The sequence below is a fragment of the Sapajus apella genome, unplaced genomic scaffold (assembly GCF_009761245.1).
Source record: "Sapajus apella isolate SASKATOON/1434 unplaced genomic scaffold, GSC_monkey_1.0 scaffold3, whole genome shotgun sequence".
NCBI lineage: Eukaryota > Metazoa > Chordata > Mammalia > Primates > Cebidae > Sapajus > Sapajus apella.
This window is the reverse complement of record NW_022436943.1, coordinates 37,005,538-37,027,033: the sequence shown is the minus strand read 5'-3', so window position 1 is coordinate 37,027,033 and position 21,496 is coordinate 37,005,538. Positions and strand designations below refer to the sequence as shown.

Genomic DNA, 21,496 nt, shown 5'->3' with positions numbered 1-21,496 from the left:
TCTATTGAAACCATTTTCCTAAGTCCAGCAGTAGCTTCCTAATAGACACATAATTGTTCACATTTTTATAATAGAGTCTCTCCATGACATTTTACAATGTTATTAACTCATTCCTTAGAGAACTCTTTTTTTTTTGTATGTCTTGTGAAATACTTTATTGACCATTCTTGTACCTGTCTAGCCACTACTCTACCTCATGGCTTCCTGTTTCTCCACCAATTAATTTAATATTATGGTTTCCCAGGTTTCCACTGTTCACACTGTATACTATTTATTAGAAGGTAATATCTACTTTATTGATTCCAACATTGTCTTCCATATATATGATGATGCTGTAATTTATAGCAGTCGGCTCAATCGTCTTAACCATTCAACAGCCTGTGGAGAATATTTAATATTCAAAAAGCATCTTAACTAGTTTGGGTAGCAATTATCTTTTCCAAAAATTGTGTTCATTTCAAAGAATTGATTTCATGAATTTTAGTTTGAAGGGTTATTGATTCTCATTTGTAGAGAAGACTCTCAGAAACTCTATCAGTTTGAAGCAGTTGCTTAGGACAAGTAAAAACAGAAGAATTTATTGAGACATAGAGAACTTTTACTTTCATGACTCCTTGCAAATATTGTGAGAGAGAAAAACAACAGTATGTGGTTATTTCTCTATTTTTAGGGCAAGACTGAATGTCCCTACCAGCAATACAGTTAAGATGGTTCCCTGAAACTAAAGGCTGTCCTGTAGGAAGTAGGAAAATGTGACCTAAATCACATCTAACACTTAAAAACATTATTTGTTGCTTAGTATGATACTTGGTTAGCACATAGCTATTTTTTGTCTTTTTATCTTCCATGCCTACCCCAGATGTAATCATTAAATGTGGAATAGAGTTTTATTCATTTCCTTAGAGGAAAGAGATGCAACATTACTATCTATGTTTATTGCTGTATTTAATTTTATTTGCAGATTTCAGCAATTGCCCTGAGGTCAGCAGTTTAAATTACTGCTCCTAATATGACTATTAATGATTGAATTATGATTAATAAATTTATACATAGCATGCATCCCTGTATCTATAAATAAAACTAAAACAAAATATCCATAATTCTTAGTCTAGGAAACTTTCAAGCTTCAAAGTCTGAGGTTTCTCCACTTAGTAGATGTTTTATGGCCAGAATCCCAGGCTCCAAGGAGCACATAGTGCAGTGGGAACACCTGGGAGGAGATGTCAAGAAAGCCAAGAAATAAGGCAAAGTTGAATGTCAAAGGTGGCACAGTCAGCTGTGGCAGTGCAGGGATCAATAGGCGTGTGTGTGTGTGTGTGTGTGTGTGTGTGTGTGTGTGTGTGTTTTGGCCCTCCCCTATTATAGGATTCACTCCCCTATTATATGCACAGAAGTTAGTTATGTAGTTTTGATCATACGAAAAGGCCAGTACTTCACTTGCAAAACAAAATATAAACCTAAGCCATTTATTAAAGTGGCCAGAGGACGTTTTTTAGCATTGGCTCAGAAACAAAACAACAAAAATCCCAACTGTTTTACCTTAGGCAAGTCACTTAAACATTCTTGGAACAAAGTTCAATCTTCAATGAAGTGAGAACTCTGATTAGCACCATTTGGGAGGTTCCAACATTTGGACATGAGAACTCTCCTTTTACTGTTATGAAGGCATTGAAATAAGACTGCCTGGGAAGCTTCAGTTTTCTGCCATGACTTCAGACTCATGAATACTTCTCAGTCCAGGAAATGGACTTTCTACGAACCCAGGACAATTGCAACTGGAGTTGCAACACAAAATAAAGAGCAACTTTTGCCAAGCATGTGCACGTTTGTGGTGTGTGTCACATATATATGTGAGTTGTGTATATCATTGTATACTGAGAGGTCTGGTTGCAGACCAAAGTCATTGAACTGGCAAGCTCTTATCCTAGGGCAATTTGTAGTCAATTATTGGTATTCAACTTCATTTAAAAAGATATTTTCTCAAAAACTGTCATCACATACATACTTATGGAATATTACTCAGCAATAAAATGGTATAAACTACTGGAATATGCAATAACTTGGAAAGACCTCCAGATGAGCAAAAAAAAAAAAAAAAATGTAAGCACCATAAGATTATATTCTGTATGATTTCATTTCATAAGACATATTGAAATGAAAATCTTTAAAATAAAAGACGGATAAGTAAATAATTGCCAGAGATTAGGGAGTGGGGAGAAGAAGGAGATAAGTGAATATAGTTAAGAAAGAGCAACATGCTTGGGTGCAGTGGCTCATACCTGTAATCCCAGCACTTCGGGAGGCCTAGGCAGGCAGGTTATTTGATGTCAGGAGTTTGAGACCAGCCTGACCAACATGGTGAAATCCTGTTTCTACTAAAATACAAAAATTAGCCAGGCATGGTGGCAGGCACCTGTAATTTCAGCTACTCGGGAGGTTGAGGCAGGAGGATCACTTGAACCCAGGATGCAGAGGTTGCAGTAAGCTGAGATCAGATTGCGCCACTGTACTGCAGCTTGGGTGACAGAGCAAGACTCCTTCTCAAAAAATAAAATGAATGAATAAATAAATAAAGCAACATAAGGAATTCTTGTAGTAATGGGCCTGTTTTGTATATTGAGAACAATGGTAGATACTCAGACCTACTCATGTGATAAAATTGCTTAGAACTACATACACACAAGTAAATGAATACAAGCAATATTGGAGAAATGTGAATAAGATTGGTGGATTGGGGGGCAGAGGGATAAAGTGAATAGTCACTGGCTACAAGGTACAAAGTTTCAGATAAACTACAATAAGTTTTAAGATCTATTGCACAGCAGAGAGTCTACAAGCAATAACAATGTATATTTCAAAATAAGTCGCAAAATAAATTTCAAATATCAAAATAAATTTTAAGTATCTCACCTCAAAAATAATAGAGGTGATACATAGGTTAATTGGCTTGATTTAATTATCCCACATTGTAAACATAATTTAAACATCACTCTGTACCCCACAAATGAATATAATCATGGTTTGTTTATTAAAACAATTTAAAAATCCTTGAAAACTTATTCTGCCCTAGGAATGAAAAAAACAATGACTTCAATCCTGTCTTCTCTTCTTATCTCATGCTGTAGTCTAAATTTATATCCCCCCAAAATCCATACATTGAAAGCCTATTCCCATGGTATGATATTAGGAGGTTGGATCTTTTGGGAGATGATTAGGTCAAGAGGGCAGAGTTATCATGAATGGGAATAGTGCCCTTATAAAATAGGCCCTTGGGAGCTCACTCAACCCTTCTACCACATAAGTACACAGCAAGAAGGCACCATCTGTGAACCAGAACGTGGGTCCTCACCAGCCACTGAATCTGCCATTGCCTTGATCTTGGATTTCCCAACTTCCAGATCCATGAGAAATAACAGCTTGAATAGACTAAGACAGAAAACTGGTACGAAGAAGAAAGGATGCTACTGTAATAATACCTAAACATGTGGAAGCATCTTCAGAACTAGGTAACAAATAGAGGCTGGAAGAATTTTGAGATACATGCTGAAAAAGCCTGCATTACTGTGAATGTACACTCATTAAGGGCAATCTTGGTGAGGATACAGAAAGAGAAGAGGTGAGCTGTAGAGAAAGCCTCAATCTTCTTAGATAAAACATAAGTAGTCATAAAAAAATGTTCATAGAAACATGGACAGAAAAGATGATTCTGATGGGGTGTCAGAGGGACATTCTAATAACATTATTAGAAACTAGAGAAATGGTGACCCTTGTTATAAAGTGGCAAAGACCTTGGCTGCATGGTGTTTATTTCCTTATGTTTTATGGAAGGTAGAACTTGGGACTAATGCTATAGGGCATTTGGGTGATGAAATTTCTAAGCAAAGTGTTGAAGGTGTTGAAAGTGTGACTTTGCATCTCTTGAAGCTTATAATAAAATAGGAGAAAAAAGAAATGATACAAAGAAGGAATTTTTAATAAAGGGAAGTGGAGCTTAAGCATCTGGAAAACTGTATAATTGTCAATATTATAAAACATGAGAACATGTGTACAGGAGACAACAGGAAAGTTGTGGCCAAGCGACCCTTTGATAAAGAGGTTAACATGGATCAACCTGGTATTCAAGGCAGTGGAAGAATAATGCCAAAGACAATTTGGAGATCATGGGGCTACCATTCCCATCACAGGTCCAGGGTACAAGGGCCTTAGGAACCGAATGATTTCAAAGAAAGGACAGGGATGCTTATGGAACCTCAGCTCTTGCTGCTTGCACTCTGTTTCCATGCTTCTCAACCACTCCTGGTATAGCTTTGGTGGGTCCTGGAATGACATGGGCTATGTCCAGTGAAGCTGTGGGGTCATGGCTTCCTTCATTTAGATTGCAGCGGATGCCCTGTAAAGCTGTGGAGCTCACAAAGAAAACTGCTGTGGAAGTGAAGCCACCATGAAGAGTTCCCTCTATGAAGAGTCCTGCCCAATGGAGCCATGTGGGCAGGACTACCCCAGAGAATCCAGACCAGTAGAACACTGGATATGTGATTTTAGCTCTGGAGAGCTCCAGGCACAGAGCCAATTCACAGATGGAGCCACAACACAGAACTGTCATGGGAGCAAGGCTGCTTGAAGCCTTGAGAACACAATGGTTACTGGAAGGTAACCACTGGGTGGAGGAATATCAGTCTTGAGCTATAATATTTAATAATGGTTGCCTTGTTGTATTTTAGTCTTACCTGTTACCCCTTTCTTCTTTCCTATTTCTCCCTATTGGAATGGGAATGTCTATCTTATATGTCTGTCTCGCCATTGTATTTTAGAAGCACATATCATTTTCCATTTCAGAGGTTCATAGGCAAAAAGCAATTTGCCTCAGCACAAATGATACCTTGAGTCCTATCCGTGATTGATTTATATGATACTGAAATAGGACTTGACTTTAGACTTTCGAGTTGATACTATAATTAGTTGACTTTTAGAGCTTCTGGAATGGGGGGAATATATTTTGAATGAGAGAACAGCATAAATTTTGTGGGCCCAAGATTGGAAAAGATGTTTTATCCTTATTGTTCTACAGTGTTGCTATTGCCATGAATCAGGGGTTTAAGTATGTGTGAGTCTTTATCTGAACTCTTTATTATGTTCCATTGGTTAATTTGTCTATACTTGTTTTAAATTCTCTATTGTTTTGATTACGGCAGCTGTATTTGTATAATAAGTCTGAAATTTGGTTGTTTTTCAGCTGTATATTCTTCTTTATAATTGTCTGAGTTACACTTAGCTCTTTGCATTTCCAGATAATTAAAAAATCAGCTTGTCAATTACCCAGACACACTTGCCCGTATTTTGATCGTGATTATACTAAAGCCATAGATTAATTTTGGGAGACAAAATATTAATTTGTTTACATAGGTTTTTTTTGTATTTTTTCTCAAAAATGTTTTGTAATATTTTGAGTAGAGCTTTACCCCCAGCTTTTTCACGTTTTAGTACTTTCATTCCTAGGCATTTACATTTCTATTATATTAAAAATGATATTTAAAATATTTCAGTCTAATTGTTTGTCTCTGATATACTTTTGTATATTTCCTCATATTAAGTTCTGATGAATTCACTCATTTAGTTTGATATTTTATCTGTGACTTTAAAAAATTTTCTACCTATGCAGTTCTGTAATCTGTATATAGTGATGTTGCCTTTTCTTGAAATTAAGGAGGGAGCACAGAAATTGATTAACCAACAATTTCCACTTGTTGAACAGAAGTAGAAATTTTCCAATTATGGTGTTTTTCTTTATTATAAAGTTTTGACCTGCAACATACGTAACTTGTTCTTTTTGTTTGCTTGTTTGTTTTGAGACAAAGTCTCACTCCATTACCAGCCTGGAGTACAGTGGCGTGATCTTGGCTTACTGCAACCTCTGCCTCCTGTGTTCAAGTGATTCTCCTGCGTCAGCCTCCTGAGTAGATGAGACTACACACACGTGGAACCACTACCAGCTAATATTTGTATTTTTAGTAGAGACGGGGTTTTACCATATTGGCCAGGATGGTCTCAGTCTCTTGACCTCATGATCCGCCCACCTTGGCCTCCCAGTATACTGGGATTACATGTGTGAGCCACCACACCTGGCCCCATAATTGGTTCTTAAAATGTACTTAGCAACTCACCCCATCATTTTACTTTGTTTTGTCTTTTTGCTCCATTTATCGTGCTATTCTGTTTCTGAATAGTGATGTATTCTTTGAAATTCTGTTTATTCTATTCTGTAGATGCTCAGAGATCAGAATCCAAACTGATGATCAATTTTAATAATTATATTCATTTATTTGTTTATTTCATGTTTAATTCAATACATTCTTGGAGTCCCTACTATATATGTAGATACAGTATTTTTAAGTAAGAGAAATGTAATATAAGCAAAAAGGGACATAAGCCCTGGCTCTATGCAGTTTACAATGAGAGGGAGGCAAACATTTTTAATACTCAAGTGGACAAAAGACTCTGCCGTCATCAACATGTAGGCACTAAAGCTGCAGAAGACCACAGCCTCCATCCAGATAGAAAGAGAATAAACAATATGGATGGCAAAGATTGCAATTCCATCTCAATTCACTGACAATCCATTAATCCGAATTCAGCTACATGATCTCACTTAGATGTGAAAAGCACTAAAAAATTTGTCCTGGCTGGTAGCTCCCCCCCAGCAACACCTCATAAATGGAAGTGGAACATGAATTTCAAATCTCAGCTAGTCGTCTCTACCACATTAAGATGCAAACTACTCTATGCCTTTTACATCTGTGGATTTTATATTTTCATCAAATTTGACCATTAATCTTTCAATAGTTTTCCATGCTTGGCCCTGTTCCACAACCTTTTTGGAACTTCAATAACATGAATTCCTTCAGGGGATATTTATTCTTTAAAAAGAAATCTTGCTCTTCTCTTAGCAGCATCTGAATAGTTTCTATTGCCGTGTCTTTAAGTCCACTACCTTTTCATTTGTACTGTCTAATCTTCTATGCGGCCTATTGAGTATTTCTTTAAATTTCTAGTAATGTATTTTGTACCTCTTAAAGTTTCATGTGGTCATCTTTTTATATCTTCCCTTCTTTCCTCACTTGTTTGCTGAGTTTAGTTTTTTTTGAAAAAGGCTACATAGCAAATATGTTAGGCTTTGCTCTGGTTATATAGTTTCCAATATGTATTCATCTTTACTTTTGGTTTGTTTTCACAATCCTTTAAAAATGTAAAAATCATTACTAGATTACAGGCAATAAAAAAACAAGCTATAAGCCAGATTTAGCCTGGGTTATAGTGTGCTAACCCTTATTTTAAGTAGTTGAATATAGTAATATCTGTTATAAAGTCCTTATCTTCTATTTCTATCATCTCCATATTTTTGGTCTGTTTCTAATGATTTTTCTCTTGCTTATGGGTCATATCTTTTTGTTTATTGACATGGCTAGTACTTTTTATAAAAAACTGTATATTGAACATTGTGAATTTTAAGTTATTTGGTTTCTGGATTTAGATATCTTGAAAGAATCCTAAGCTTTTTTCTGGTGTGTATTAAAGTTACTTTCGGTTTAGTTTGTGTCTTTTGAGATTTGCCGTTAAGCTTTAAGTATTGCATTTTTAAGTGACCTTAACTCTAGGCATAGTTTACTCTCTCTACTGAAGTGTACCCCTTTTGAGATTTCTACTGAATACTCCATTCAGTTATAGTGAACTCTCTATTCTAGCTAGTTGGTGCCTGAGCGAATGTCAGCCCCGTGTGCTTTGTTGAAATCATTCATCTTACACATTCCTCTTTGTGTGACTTCATAAAATTTCATCCAATTGCATGCATTTATTAGTATTTAGCAAACACTGATGAAGATAACCTAATGTAGATCTTTTGAGTCCTTTTATTCTGCAAAGCTTACATTCCCCTTATGCTTCCTCAGTTCTATTTACTGAGCTCAAAGGAACACCATGCTCTGTTTGTATTCCCACTCCTTATTCTATGGTCCAGAATGCATCTCCTAAGAGAAAGCCAAGTGATTATGGACTCTCCCTCTTAGTTTCTGTCCTTTCTTAGATCACAGTTCTGCATGGACCTGGTCTAATGTTTTTAAATGGTTATTATATATATTTTTCTTAGTTTTAATTTTTAAAGCAATAATGTAAATTTGTTCCCTGTTGCTCTTTCATGGTTATTACTTGATTTAATTTAAATATTTTTTCTCCAAATCTTTAAATAATATAAGTTTTATTGAATAAATGCTTATATTTTTGTCTTATTTAGAGATTCTGAGAAATATTTTAAGCTCGATGTTTAAAAACATGTACTTATTAATTACTTTCTTTAGTGCATTAACTGTCTCTCATTTTCTCAACAGGTCTCTTAGGAAGATAAATGGAAATTATTGTAGGATATTTGTTAAAAGCATATTTGTGCATTCAAAAATAAACCTTCAAAGCTAAAATGCCATTATACTTTGCTCTTTTTACTTCTCAGAGATGTTTATCTCAATGAATGTTGAATATTTTTCTTTGATCTGTTATACATCTTTTTAATTTCTCTGTTTTAATATGAAAGGAACTGAGGGTGCTAAACTAAAAAATAAAAATATGAGAATCTTTAATTTCCTTTAGAATCATTGAAGATCCACCTTTCTTCAGAAGCTGGGAAGGTATTATTTGTTGTTCCATGACAAACGTAAAACAAAACTATTAATTTGAAAGCTATGTTATTTAGCCAGTTGCTCAATTTTCTTTCCATGAGAAAAGGGTTTCTCCTTAAACACAGCAATGCATAAAGTTGAACTATTAAATGTAACTAGAGACAGTTACAGAAAATTAACTACTGCTCCACATATGTAGTATGATGGCTAATTAATAACAGTGTAATATTTAAATAACTTGCCTAATTAAGAGGCATACAACAGTGATGCCTGTCTTGGGAAGAAATAAAAAGACTCACATAGATGTCAGTTTCACTTGAGTGCTAATGGAAATTTTAGATTTAGCAAGGGAGATTTGCAGAAAAAAAGTGTCCCATGATAAAGTTTGAAATTGGATTGAATGCTTAGCATCTGAAATTGACCAAGTGTACTTCTCTCCTACAATGTACACTTCATTTCTCTTTGGTGATAAGCCTATTTCCTGCACCCCACCCCCAACCCTAAGCCATTTCAGAAAAAAACTAATAGCAAAGCAGAGCGCAGTTGAGATCAGTATCTGAAAAGATGTGTTATAGAAAACTGTTTAGATGTTTTTTGAAGCTGTGTTTATTTTATTATTTTAACAGCCATGTTTGGAGAAGTTTGAATTTATATTATCTTAAATGATATGGTATGGTTTCATACCCAAAGCCAAAACAAGGTCATATATTTTCAATATCTAAATAACTGTCACAGAGATTAAAAATAAATAAAAATTTAATTTCAGAAAAAAGTACATTTGTGAAATCATAGTGAACTATTTTTAAATACCTTTTCACTTTAATACAACTAATGTTTATTTTATTTTATCATGTTTCTCTCTGCTCTATAGGTAAGAGACAAAATAGCAGTATATATGAAGTTTACATAAATTCAGTTATTTTAAAGTATAGTAAAACGTATTATATGATGGTAGATTTTATTATAATATTTTAAACAATTAAAATAATATTTAATAACATTTTTAACAGCCAAGGTTTTTAATTAATAGATTTAAGCACATTAAGAATTTACAAGGGAATTGATAATATTGCTCCAGAAAATTGGATTAAATCCAGAGTCCAAAAGGGTTAAATTTTTTAATCCTCATTCTTAAAATTCCACATTATCCTTATTGATTCCATTAGCTGAATTTGTGGTTTCCTTTATGTTTTACAGCAGATTGACTGTGCAAGCTTCTTAACATGCAATTTGCCAACATCTGGTGTATATAAATGTATATACATATACATATATAAAAATTAAATGACTTTAAATCTTACAACCTTTATACTTTTCCTAGAACAAAAGTAGAGAATCCACCATCATTTTTATTACTCACTGTATTATCTGTATGTTAAGCAATCACATTCTGAAGCAATCACAACTTCTAGTTAACTTCAAGGGAAGTCTAAAGTATTTAATGGCATTGCTTTACTGTTTAAGCGAAAACATATTACTCTTAAGCCTTGGCCAAAGATGGATGTTCTAATTTATTATGGTATTTATAATTCATCATGGTATTTTTTCTGACATATCTAGAAAGACTAAACTAATCTTTTGAAGATAATGAGATAAAAGTATAGTAATATAGTCAAAACAAGAGATGTTTTATCTTTAGGTAGCAATGATGCATGCAAAAATTTGTGTGGACTCTTCATTCAGCCTCCTAATCTGCATCAACTACGGCCTTCCTCTGTTATCCCTCCATAGAGCAGCTAGATGATCTTTTCAAAACCTAAATCCAATTATCTCATATCTCCACTAAAAACACTTTAATGTTCCATACTATGAATAAATTCCATACTCTTGTCAGAAATGTCCTACAAGGTCTAACCCTTAGTTGCCCTTCCAATTGCATTTGGTACTAAATAGCCCCTCACTCTTTTTGCTGTAGCACTCAGGCCCATTATCTTTGGTAAAAGTGTCAGTGAAGCTGCTGGAAACACTCTTCCCTCTGCTTTTCATCCAGTTAACTGTTTACTATTCATGCTTTGAGTTTCCAGTCTAGCATCACTTTCTCAGGAAATTCTTGTTCCTTAATTCTTGAACTAGTTGAAGGCCCCAAACATAAGCAGTAGCACTAAATATTCCTTCTTCATAGGACCTGCCAGAAATGTAATTTTATCTATTCATTTTGTCATTTGCTTAGAGCCTGACTCACTAATAGAATGCTCTGTGAGAGCATGGATCATGAAAACATTGAATAGTCATTATAATCAGATTATATGGTTTCTTCCTGGTACTTGGCAGATTTCAATGAATACTTTTTGAACAGATGACAAAATGAATAAATTTTGTTTCACAGGAAGTTTATACAAATAACCAATATGATCCTATGTGCATCTTGTGCCTTTAAGGAGATGGTTCTATGGAACAACCTTCTGTTAACCTCTCACTTTCTGTGAATTGTTGGATAGAAATGTAGGCATCATTTATTAAACAAGCAAGCCTGGAGGCCACAACAGAGTAATGATGAAAGAATAGAAGCCTCTATTCTGTCATTTACATGACATGTGCCAACTCATTTGGAAAAAAGAACAAGCCATGGTACTTAGCAGCAAGAGCACACCACTGGATTCAAGAGTTTCATGGTTTGTTCTAATGCTGCCTTTTACTTGTCACAACTCTGCTATAAGTTCTTTTTAAAGTAACTTAGGTAGTATGCACTTCTATGAATTCATAATTACAGAAATTATGTTGTTTTTTAAAATATTGCCTTGAATTAACATTCAATTAGGGACACCAAGCCAAATGTTATTTTAATCTATATTTACTGAAGCAAAGTTTACCTATTTCACCGTTTTGTCAGATACTGATTCTATGATAGTCTCTGTAATAATAAACAGATTAAACGGAAGTGCTGAGCATAAAACTTGGTACAAGAATTGACATGAACATCGGTTTGAATGCTGAAGGAACTGAGTTTGTATCTTCGTTTTCACGTGAAAATTAGTCATACCTTTTGGTTGAAATTATTTTGCTATAAAATAAAAATTTCCTTGAAGTGAGCTATTTTCTGGGTTGTTCTTTGTTCTGTGTGTCAGGAGTTTATTTATCTGCATTGTGAGTCTAGATTGAAGAAATTCAGAGATCATTTAGAGAAATTGATTTCTATGTCTTGGAGATTAAGGGATATAATATATTATTATTATTTAAATGATGGCTAAAATATTTAAATATCTGTTGCAAACCCAGAAGACTACATTTTAAAAGAAACTGCATTTCCACAGAGGTTGAGCAAATGGGTATGTTTTCATTTGACTAAATGCAGGATTGTTGTGTTGGAGTTCTGGCTTGGCATGGTCTTACATCCTGCCCAAGAGGCCAATCTGGAAAGATGAGGAGACATACGGAAAGAAGGCGGAACTGTACTGTTCTATATCCATAGCATGAGAGGGAAATGTAAGCAGCCAGCTGGAGGGACACACCCACAGTAATACAACTGATGGGGACAGCTCTGTGGATCCCATGAAAGGGTCTATGAGTGAAGGAATCATCTTTCTTTGTCTGCCAAAATGCTTAGAAACCAATGCCAAATTAGTGTTAGGAAAATAAGAGTATTCAGATCCCCGATCCTTCCTACTTGTAACCCCAGGAGGCTTACAGAGAGCTCAGTGATAAGGGGAGGATGGATAGAAATACTAGCAGGGAAAATAAGAGAAGACCTATTTCTCCACCTCACCTTTGCCCTACCTCTGCTCCATCTGCCACAAGCCCAAGGTCTGGGAGCAATTAAGCTTAATCAAAATGAAGTCAATTTTTTTTTGATTACCTAGGACTGGATGTAATAATTGATGGATTGTGATATTTAAGTTAATTCATTTATTTTTAAATGAAAAAAATTATGTACATTTATCATGTACAAATGATGTTTTGAAATATGTGTTCATGGTGAAATGGCTACATTGAGGTAATTAACATATGCCTTCATATACTTACATTTTTAAGATGAGAACACTTAAACTATAATCTCTAAACTGTAAGATTTTTTATTTAATCTGAGTATGATCCATAATGTTATATGTCTGCTTCAGATTTTATCCAGAGAAAGGAAAGTAAATAGCTCATTGAGCTGGTTTAAATAGATTGTGGATCAGTCATACTGTGAATATGTACCAGTGAAATAATTTATTATCAAAGCAATATTCAACCTTGTTGTTGGCACTTGAGAAGGCAAAGAATAGAGTGGTTTATGATTGGGGGTAGAGACAGCAGGACAGGTTTACTAGAAGGTTTAGGTGTTGAAGGCATTGGTGAAAATATTTGTAGCAGTATGTCACATGGTCTAGACAGGACAACTAGTTCATTTTAAATATCTAACAAACGTAAAAGGAAAGGGCAAACAATAAAATTTTAAAAATATATATTTACAATAGTGTGATGAAAGTTAAATATCTTTTAAGAAGAGCATACTTACATTTTTTATTTATAAATTATAGAGGTAAATGGACAAAGAGCAAGAAAGAAAAAACTAATATTATTTGATATGTACAATATAGTAATAAAGTTGTCTCTAATAACAAAACATTTTTTTTTTTACTTTCTACCCATCATGGAATTGAGTAGAAAAATGTTGCACATCTCGATTTATTCAAGTTCTAGAGTTATCGGTCACATCAAATAATGATTGGTTATTATGGAGTGAGAGTTTTCCTCAAAAACTTGAAGGAATTCCCTGAGTTGGACAAGGCAATAACATAAGTAATGAAACAATTTATTGCATGAATGAACTTGTAACCTATTAACTTGACTGGCCTAAACAATTTTATGATAAGGCAAATGTCCCAGCTTCAATTCCTTTATGAAATTCCTTTATGAAACAGGAGCTTTTTTTATGTTTTCATTCCAAACACAGCTACTCATATAATCACACTGTTAGCGTCTACTATCAACAAAATGTAGACTAGCAGAGAGTCTATGGCCCCAATTTGGAAAATTAGAATCATAGATCCAAATGTAAGGTCACTCAAAAAGTTATTTATGATGTTGTATCTATGTACATTATATGACTACTTAATAAAAGATACATTGTTTGATGTCATAGGAATACATTTCTAAAGATATGTTAGTTACATTATTATTTCTCTGTAAACAAAATATCCTGGATATGTCATATACTTTTATTTGAATCATATTTCTACAAGCATTTTTCAATAACTTCTGAAACACACCATCGACATGAACTATATCATCTTTTAAATTATGTCTTTGTGTTGTACATACCTGCATTAAAAAAAACAAAAAAAATCCTCCATTAACAAAGTGATCAAAGATTTCCCATCACAGACTTTAAGATACATGTTTCCTTTGTTTAATTCACTTTATTACTTACACATGAAAAGAAAGTCTTAATTCTATTATCCTAACATCTAATTTTGGAGTGTAGATGTTTTGCTTACTTTTATTGCTATTTCAACCAGTTGCTATAAAACTGTTATGATACAGATTATATTTGTATATGTGCTTATAAGTTTTTTATAAACTTCTCATTTTATTTAATCTCTATGATTATATTATGCATTTTGTATCACATGTGGACTGTTATTTTTATCCAAACATGCTGACTTGCTTTTCTCTTAATAACATACAACTGAGCAATTGCATTTATCTTAATAACTTACAATTGAACATTTTGTCATTTTTAACAGCTGAAGATGCTTGTGGAGGAACAATGAGAGGATCCAGTGGCATCATATCCAGCCCTAGTTTTCCTAATGAGTACCATAACAATGCTGATTGCACTTGGACCATTGTAGCAGAGCCTGGGGACACAATTTCACTCATATTTACTGATTTTCAAATGGAAGAGAAATATGATTACTTAGAAATAGAAGGTTCTGAGCCACCTACAATATGGTAAGTGAATAGCTTCTATTAACCTAGCATTGATGTTGTTGAAGCAAACTAGGGAACAGAACAACTGAATGTGGATTTTTACAGGTTTGGATATTTTAAAGATCTTGTAGGAAAGTTATGAGAGGAGGTTGTCATATCTGAGGGATATTTTGAAGCTGGACAATTTACATAAAAAATAGATTGAAATTTTTGAAATACAAAGCCTCCCATTGGTATTATTTTATCATTCAATCAGTAAAAAGTAATCTATGACTTTATCGAAACTTGTATAAACAAATAAAATTCATTCCTATTGTAAACTACAGTTGTGTTTCTTAGCATGCCAGTCCATACTTGATGTTTTCTCTCAAATTAATTGAATAGCCTTGGAAGTAATTTGCCTTTGTTTAAGTAGACTTTTTATATACCTTTATATCTGAAAGCAAAAATTAAACACCATCACCCAGAGAAATATGGTTTGTTTCTTAGGAAACTCAAGGCATGATCTAATGAAACCTGCAAAGTATTCAGAACATGCTTTTAAGACATAATATTTTTAAAGTAAAATGTTTATGCTATTTTAAAAATTTGTATCTCATGATATCATTGAGTAGATTATGATTCAATAACTGAGTGAAAGAAAGAATGGTAAGATGACATTGATAAAGGAAAGAGATAGACAAACACTAGACTAGAAAGGACCTTTTAAGCCATATAAAGATTTGCTAAGAAGCATGGGAATTTATCTAAAACAATTACATGAAAAGGTTTGAATTTGCAAATGATTATTCTTATTGAAATGAAGAGATTGATTTGAAGAAGGGCTAAATTAGCTGTAGGAAGATCACTCAGAGACGATTGCAGTATTCCAAAAAAAGATTATGGTAGCTTGAATTAGACTCATATTAATGAGATAAGGAAGTAGACTGAGTTGAGAGATACTGATGATGTATAATCAAAAGGACATTGTAATGGACTGGGGGGTGATAAAAAAGACAGTATTAAAATAAAACCTGGCTTTCTGACCTGAACAAACGGTGAAGGCAGTAGTAATATTCACAAAATGGGAAATTGCTGAAGAAAGATCAAGTTTGGAATGAGAACACTATAAATACTGAGATTTGTTTTGAATATATTTAGTTGGAACATTGTTTGAGATGTGAAATTAAAGCCATCTAATAGACAACTATATCTCTTACATGATTTAATAATTTAGAGCAAAAGTACAACACTTATATTTAATTAATATTGATGGTAAGTAAACCAACAGGCAACGGTATAATTGTATAGATAGGGATAGGATAAAATGAGAAGACAAGGGGGACTAGGACTGAATCTGAAAATTAACAACATATAAGGCCGGGACTTAGAAGGATGAAACAGCAAAGAAAACTGAGGGAATTCATTTGAAGCGGTAACAGAAGGAAGTCTTAAGAAATAAAGTTTCATGCAGACAAGGAAAGAAGAGTGAAGAAAGAAAGCAGACAACATTGTGGACTGCTGCTAAAACAACACTATGTAAATGTTTTTAAAATTTTACAGTTTCCTGGGCTTCAGAAAAAAGTACAAATCATTTCCTTAATTATAAATCCTACATTTCATGAAAGAACAAAAGTAACATACTTATATATACCTACTTATTTCCTCCTCTATGTTTAGGCCCTCAATACTCAGAGTTATATGCCTTTAATTATTCCCATGATATCAGAATGCAATAAGATCCACCTAAGTTTTGTGTTTAAATGCTAGATAATTTTAAAACTATTGCTTGAGAAATTGCTACTTCAGTGGTGATTCACATTCAAGTCATAACAAGGTAGATGATAATGCCATATATCTTTTAATAATTGTAACATATTTTACTATATAAGTGATCCTATTAAAATGGCAGTTTTTAACTTGACCAATATTTTACTACTAGATATAGTAAAGCAAAATGAACACTGTTTTATACTACTAGTTCCTGACCTACCACCAAACTCTAGAAACCAACTCTGTCACATTTACTCTGGATTATAATGCCTCCATTTATGTTCATATAGTCACTTTCTTGTTTCAGATTAAATATTCTTAATAATGATTTGTTTATCTTCTTATCAATCTAAGTTGTTTCAACAATATAGCTTGTCCAATAACAGCATCAGATCTACAAATTTCTTTCATCTGTTTTCTCCTTTAAATGACACTCTGCCACTGTATTTATTTTCATCTGCCTTAGAAAGAAAATAGCAACTAAGAAACGTATTGTTTTGGTTCTTTTTAAATTAATGTTACAGTGAAAGTTTAGGTAGACCTGTCAAAATCTTTCTTATATGCTAAATAAAAAATAAAATCATTTGGCATGTTTCAAGAAAATGACACAAATGTTCAAACTGTATTTCTATAAATGCCAATATAAAGATATATAGAATTGGTAAACTAATAATATTATATATACTCACTTCAGTATCATAAAATAACATTCCTTTTAAAATGTATTACTTGCAGAGTTTGTGTATTAAATGATCTGTAAATAATTAAAATAAAACTTTTTAAACTCTGGCCCTGTAATCCCCTTAAATCCTTCAAGATTCTCCTATCTTTTTAAATACATGGTCATCAAAATAACACACTTTATTTCATGTAGCATTATATCAAGCATTCTTCCTTGTAACTATGCACTGTTCATATAACATATTCAATTCATAATAGCATTCAAAACCAAGGCAAACAGGGAGACCTTCACATCCTTTTGATTAAAATTACAAATAATTATTCTGACTTCAGAGCCTTCATTCAGAGACTGGAAACTTGTCACTAGCTACAATATATTATAGATATACTCTTGAAGTGCACAGAGTGTGGCAAGGCTTAATGAGCCTGTTTTTGACTTTGGTCACACAGACTAAACCAGCCCAACAATTGTGCTGCAAAAAAAATATTTACACTTAGTCAATGCTTTACTTGCAGACTATATATACTAAATTGTTAGGTTCTTGTTTATTTAAAAAAAAAATCAGTAGCATCACTGCATAATCCAACAGGAATGCAATTCATTCATTTAATTAATTATTACTGGTGGATAAAACTGTATGTGAGACCTGAAAAATGTCAACTGATCCATTATAGTGAAGTAAAAAATGACATAGCATAAAGATGCTTGTATTCTAGTTTCAACTTTGACTCCTTGTTGATGGAAGACAATGGGTAAGTCATGTCGCCTCCCTAGATCTCAGGTTTCTCAATTATAACATCCAAGGTTTCTCTTAATTCTGATATTATGGCATTCTCTGCTTAGGTGCTATAGCAGAAACAAAGAACTAAAAAGTTAACTAAATACAATACTTCATAAATAACTATTTACAAATCCTTGGATGAAGAGTTGGATTTGATACTCTTAAAGTTATTTCCAAACTTAAATAATGGAATTCGATACTCTTAAAGTTATTTCCAAACTTAAACAATATCATGGAATTGGCCAATTGTCAAATGTGTATTATTGGATTTTTAATAGAATTCCATTTATTCAATGTTTATTCAATAAATACTTGTTGGGGTATCTGCTTTCTAAGAGCATTATTCTAAGGGCTTCTATTTCTAAAACACCAGAGAGGCCTGCTTCTGCAGAACTTATGCTCTACCAGGGGATAAAGACAATAAGCAGTAATCAGCATAAATGAGGTACATATATACTTGACGTAGACAGTGATAAGAAAGAAAAGGTGTGGAAGAGTAAGAGAGGTCAGGAGAGCAAGAATGTTGTGATGAGTATGTAGCTTACCTAATTGAAAAGCTGAGATTTGAGCAGTCTTGAAGACTATAAGGAAGTTAATCAACCGGTTGAGTCCTTAGGCAGAAATGGCATCTAGAGCAAGATACATAAAGCAGAGTGGGCCTTATTGTGTTGTAGGATGACCTAAGAAGCCATTGTGGCTAGAGAATAGTAACGATGGATGAAGGCAGTAGGAGAGAAAGAGAAATAAAGATAATTAATAGAGCCTGGCTCAAGACTTTTAATAGATAATTAATAGAGCCTGGCAAAAGACTTCGGCTTTTAGTCTCGAAGAAATGTGAATTCATTGGAGGGGCTTGAGCACAGTAGGGACATGATTTACATTATCACTTAAAAAAAATAGTCACTATGGCTGCCATGTGGAGAATAAACTATAGGGGGAAAGATAAAAGAACAAAGATTATTTGTGGCAGGAAAATGAGAGTTTATAATTATGAAATAAGAAAATAGCACTGGAGGTGAGGGGAAATTATTGGGTTTTCAGGATAAACCATAGAATTTAATTGAGATGTGAAGTTGGAGAAAAAAGAAAAAAAATAGCTCTAAGGAATAGCTCTAATAACCTACTAATTCAGATCCCAGATTATTTGGCCTGCAGAACTGAGCAAATACAATTTACATTAGGAAATATTGGGAAAGCTATTAATGAAACATTTTTGGAGGGATGTTGTGGAGCTTAAATTTGGACCTGTTAAGCTTCAGATGACTAACATGTCTGTAGTTGAAAATTTCAAGGAGGCAATTGGATATACAAATTTTAGTTTCCAGTCAAAGATGAGAGCCAAACTTCTAAATTTGGAAATCTTTTAAGTGGAAGTAATTATTCCGGTTTATACAAGTTGAAATGATTATTAAATTAAAAAAAAAAAAAAGAAAAAGGAAATAACACCTGAATCCTAAAACACTCCAAAACTAAAAAGTCAGCAAAATTAGGATAAACCAGTAAAGGAGATTAAGGATGAGAGTAAATGAGATAGGAGGAAAAACAAGAAAGTACAGTTACCTCTTAGTATCTTCAGGAGATTGGTTCCCAGACCACCCCTGCTTATACAAAAATCTTGGGATGCTAAAGTTCCTTATATAAAATGTGGTAATATTTGCATACAACCTACACGCATGTGTCCATATATTTTAAATAATCTCCAGGTTATCTACAATACCTAATATAATGCAAATGCTCTGTACATAAATTTTATACTGTATGGATCATTTTGTGGTATTATTGTTGTATTGATATTGTTTATTTTTAAAATATTTTTGATTTGTGATTGGTTGAATCTGCTAATACGGATCGCACAGACATAGAAGATTGACTGTATAAATATTCCTGGAAACCAAATGAAAAACTTATCATGGAATTGGCCAGTTGTCAAATGTGTATTATAAGCTACTAAAATAAGCTCCAAAAGTGATCACTGGATGTAGTTACGAGGGGTCATTGAGTAAGTCTGATGAAAATAATTTTGTAGGTGACAGGCTGACTGGAGAGGTTTGAAGCCAGAATTGGAAGAGATATTATAGACAATTACTATAAATAAATTGTTCAGAAAAGTGCAAAAAAGACAGAGTGGTGGGACAATAGGTTAAAAAGAAAGTAGGAAAGGAAGAATATTTTTCTCCTTTTTTAGAGTTTATTATAAAATATGTTCCCAAATTAATCAATGAATTTAGTAACATGGAAGTTACTGATAACTTTGATGAAAGTAATTTTGTAGTTGACAATGTGATTGGAATAGTTTTAAGGGAGAATCTGAGAGCAGATATTATAAATAATTTGTATAAATAAATTATTCAGGGAAGTTTACAAGAAATAGATGTAGGTAGTTAACATAATAGATGCACATAGTTTTGGGGTACATATGATAATTGAATACATTCAAATAATTTATAACAAGTCAGTGTCCTTGGGAGAACCATCACCGAAAACATTTGTCTTTTCTGTATGCTAGAATCATTCAAATTATTCCCTTCTAGCTACTTTGAAATATACAACAATTTATTGTAGACTATAGTGAATTAGTTTGCAAATATAGGATGCAAATATATGATCTGATAGAAGAAATAAGACCTAGTGATACACAGATTAGTAGAATGAGAAGAATTTTTATTTATTTTTGTGGTTTTGCTCTGTAATTGGGAGAGTTAATACTGTGATGCAAATCATATATCAGCCATTGAAAACTTAATAATAAAGAGAGTGGGAGGGAGTCACTTAAGCAAAGCGAAAGACTAAAGATAGTGAAAGTAATGTTTCCTTTGAAAATCTGTCAGTGAAAGGAAGGAGGAAAAAATTATAGTAACTAAAGAGTGAGACAGAAGAAGAAAGTGAAAATTAAAAGACCATTTAGGTGGCTGCTCTATGCCAGAGACTGAAAGGAATTTAATTAATTTGGAAGCTCTGCATATGGAAATAAAAGTTTATAGGTGATTTTCAAAGACTAGAATTAGGGAATGAGTGATTTAATTTCACAGAGAGTAATAGTGATTTCTTCAGATTAAATTATGGAAAATATGTAAATAATAAAAGAAAGGTCAGAAACACATTTTCATACGTTGGGCACAGAAGATAAATAATGATTTCAATTTGTAAGGTGTAGGTTGCCAAAAAGCAGGATTTCCACAAGAATATGTCCCATCATACATGTGACTTACTTATGATATACAGTTTGAAGTAAGAATGAGAATTTATAAGTCATTTAAAATGAAATACTAGCTTAAATCAAGGGAATGATATGGTTATCAAGATAAGAATATTAGTGAAAACATGGCATGCAGGTTATATAACATAGAAAATCTATTTAATTGTATTCAAATTAATAATCCAATAAGGTATGTAATACATTTTGTTTTATTTAAATAGTTTTGCACAATTATTTATTTTTATTTGTAGTTAAAGTAATACTAAACATTTAAACTAACGAATTTAGTCAATACAAATTTCCAGTGAAGGCTGATGCTAATCTAAAGCTATTTCCTCCATTTGTGCACTGTTCCTTCTAAACTACTCAAGAGGGTCATGCCCCATATTTCTTAATTCCTTTCTATAACATCAATTTTTGCTCCCTGATCAATCACGATTCAACTACTTTACCCATCATTTGACTGGAACTGCCTTTTACAAAATAAACAATAACTTCTTAATTTCTAATTTAATACTTATCTCACTTGATTTATGTGCAACATTTGACTTTGTTAATTATTACCT

General features: G+C 33.1%; 1 protein-coding gene across 6 annotated transcripts in view; it reads left to right on the top strand.

Moving 5' to 3' along the window:
* The window catches only part of CSMD3 (CUB and Sushi multiple domains 3), a 1,239,477-nt gene that overhangs the window by 301,764 nt on the left and 916,217 nt on the right, over nucleotides 1–21,496 (top strand). For all 6 annotated transcript variants that reach the window (XM_032246339.1, XM_032246357.1, XM_032246370.1 and 3 more), the window contains exon 5: nucleotides 14,333–14,540. In XM_032246339.1, the coding sequence (XP_032102230.1) occupies nucleotides 14,333–14,540 (208 nt within the window). The remainder of the gene's footprint in view (nucleotides 1–14,332; nucleotides 14,541–21,496) is intronic.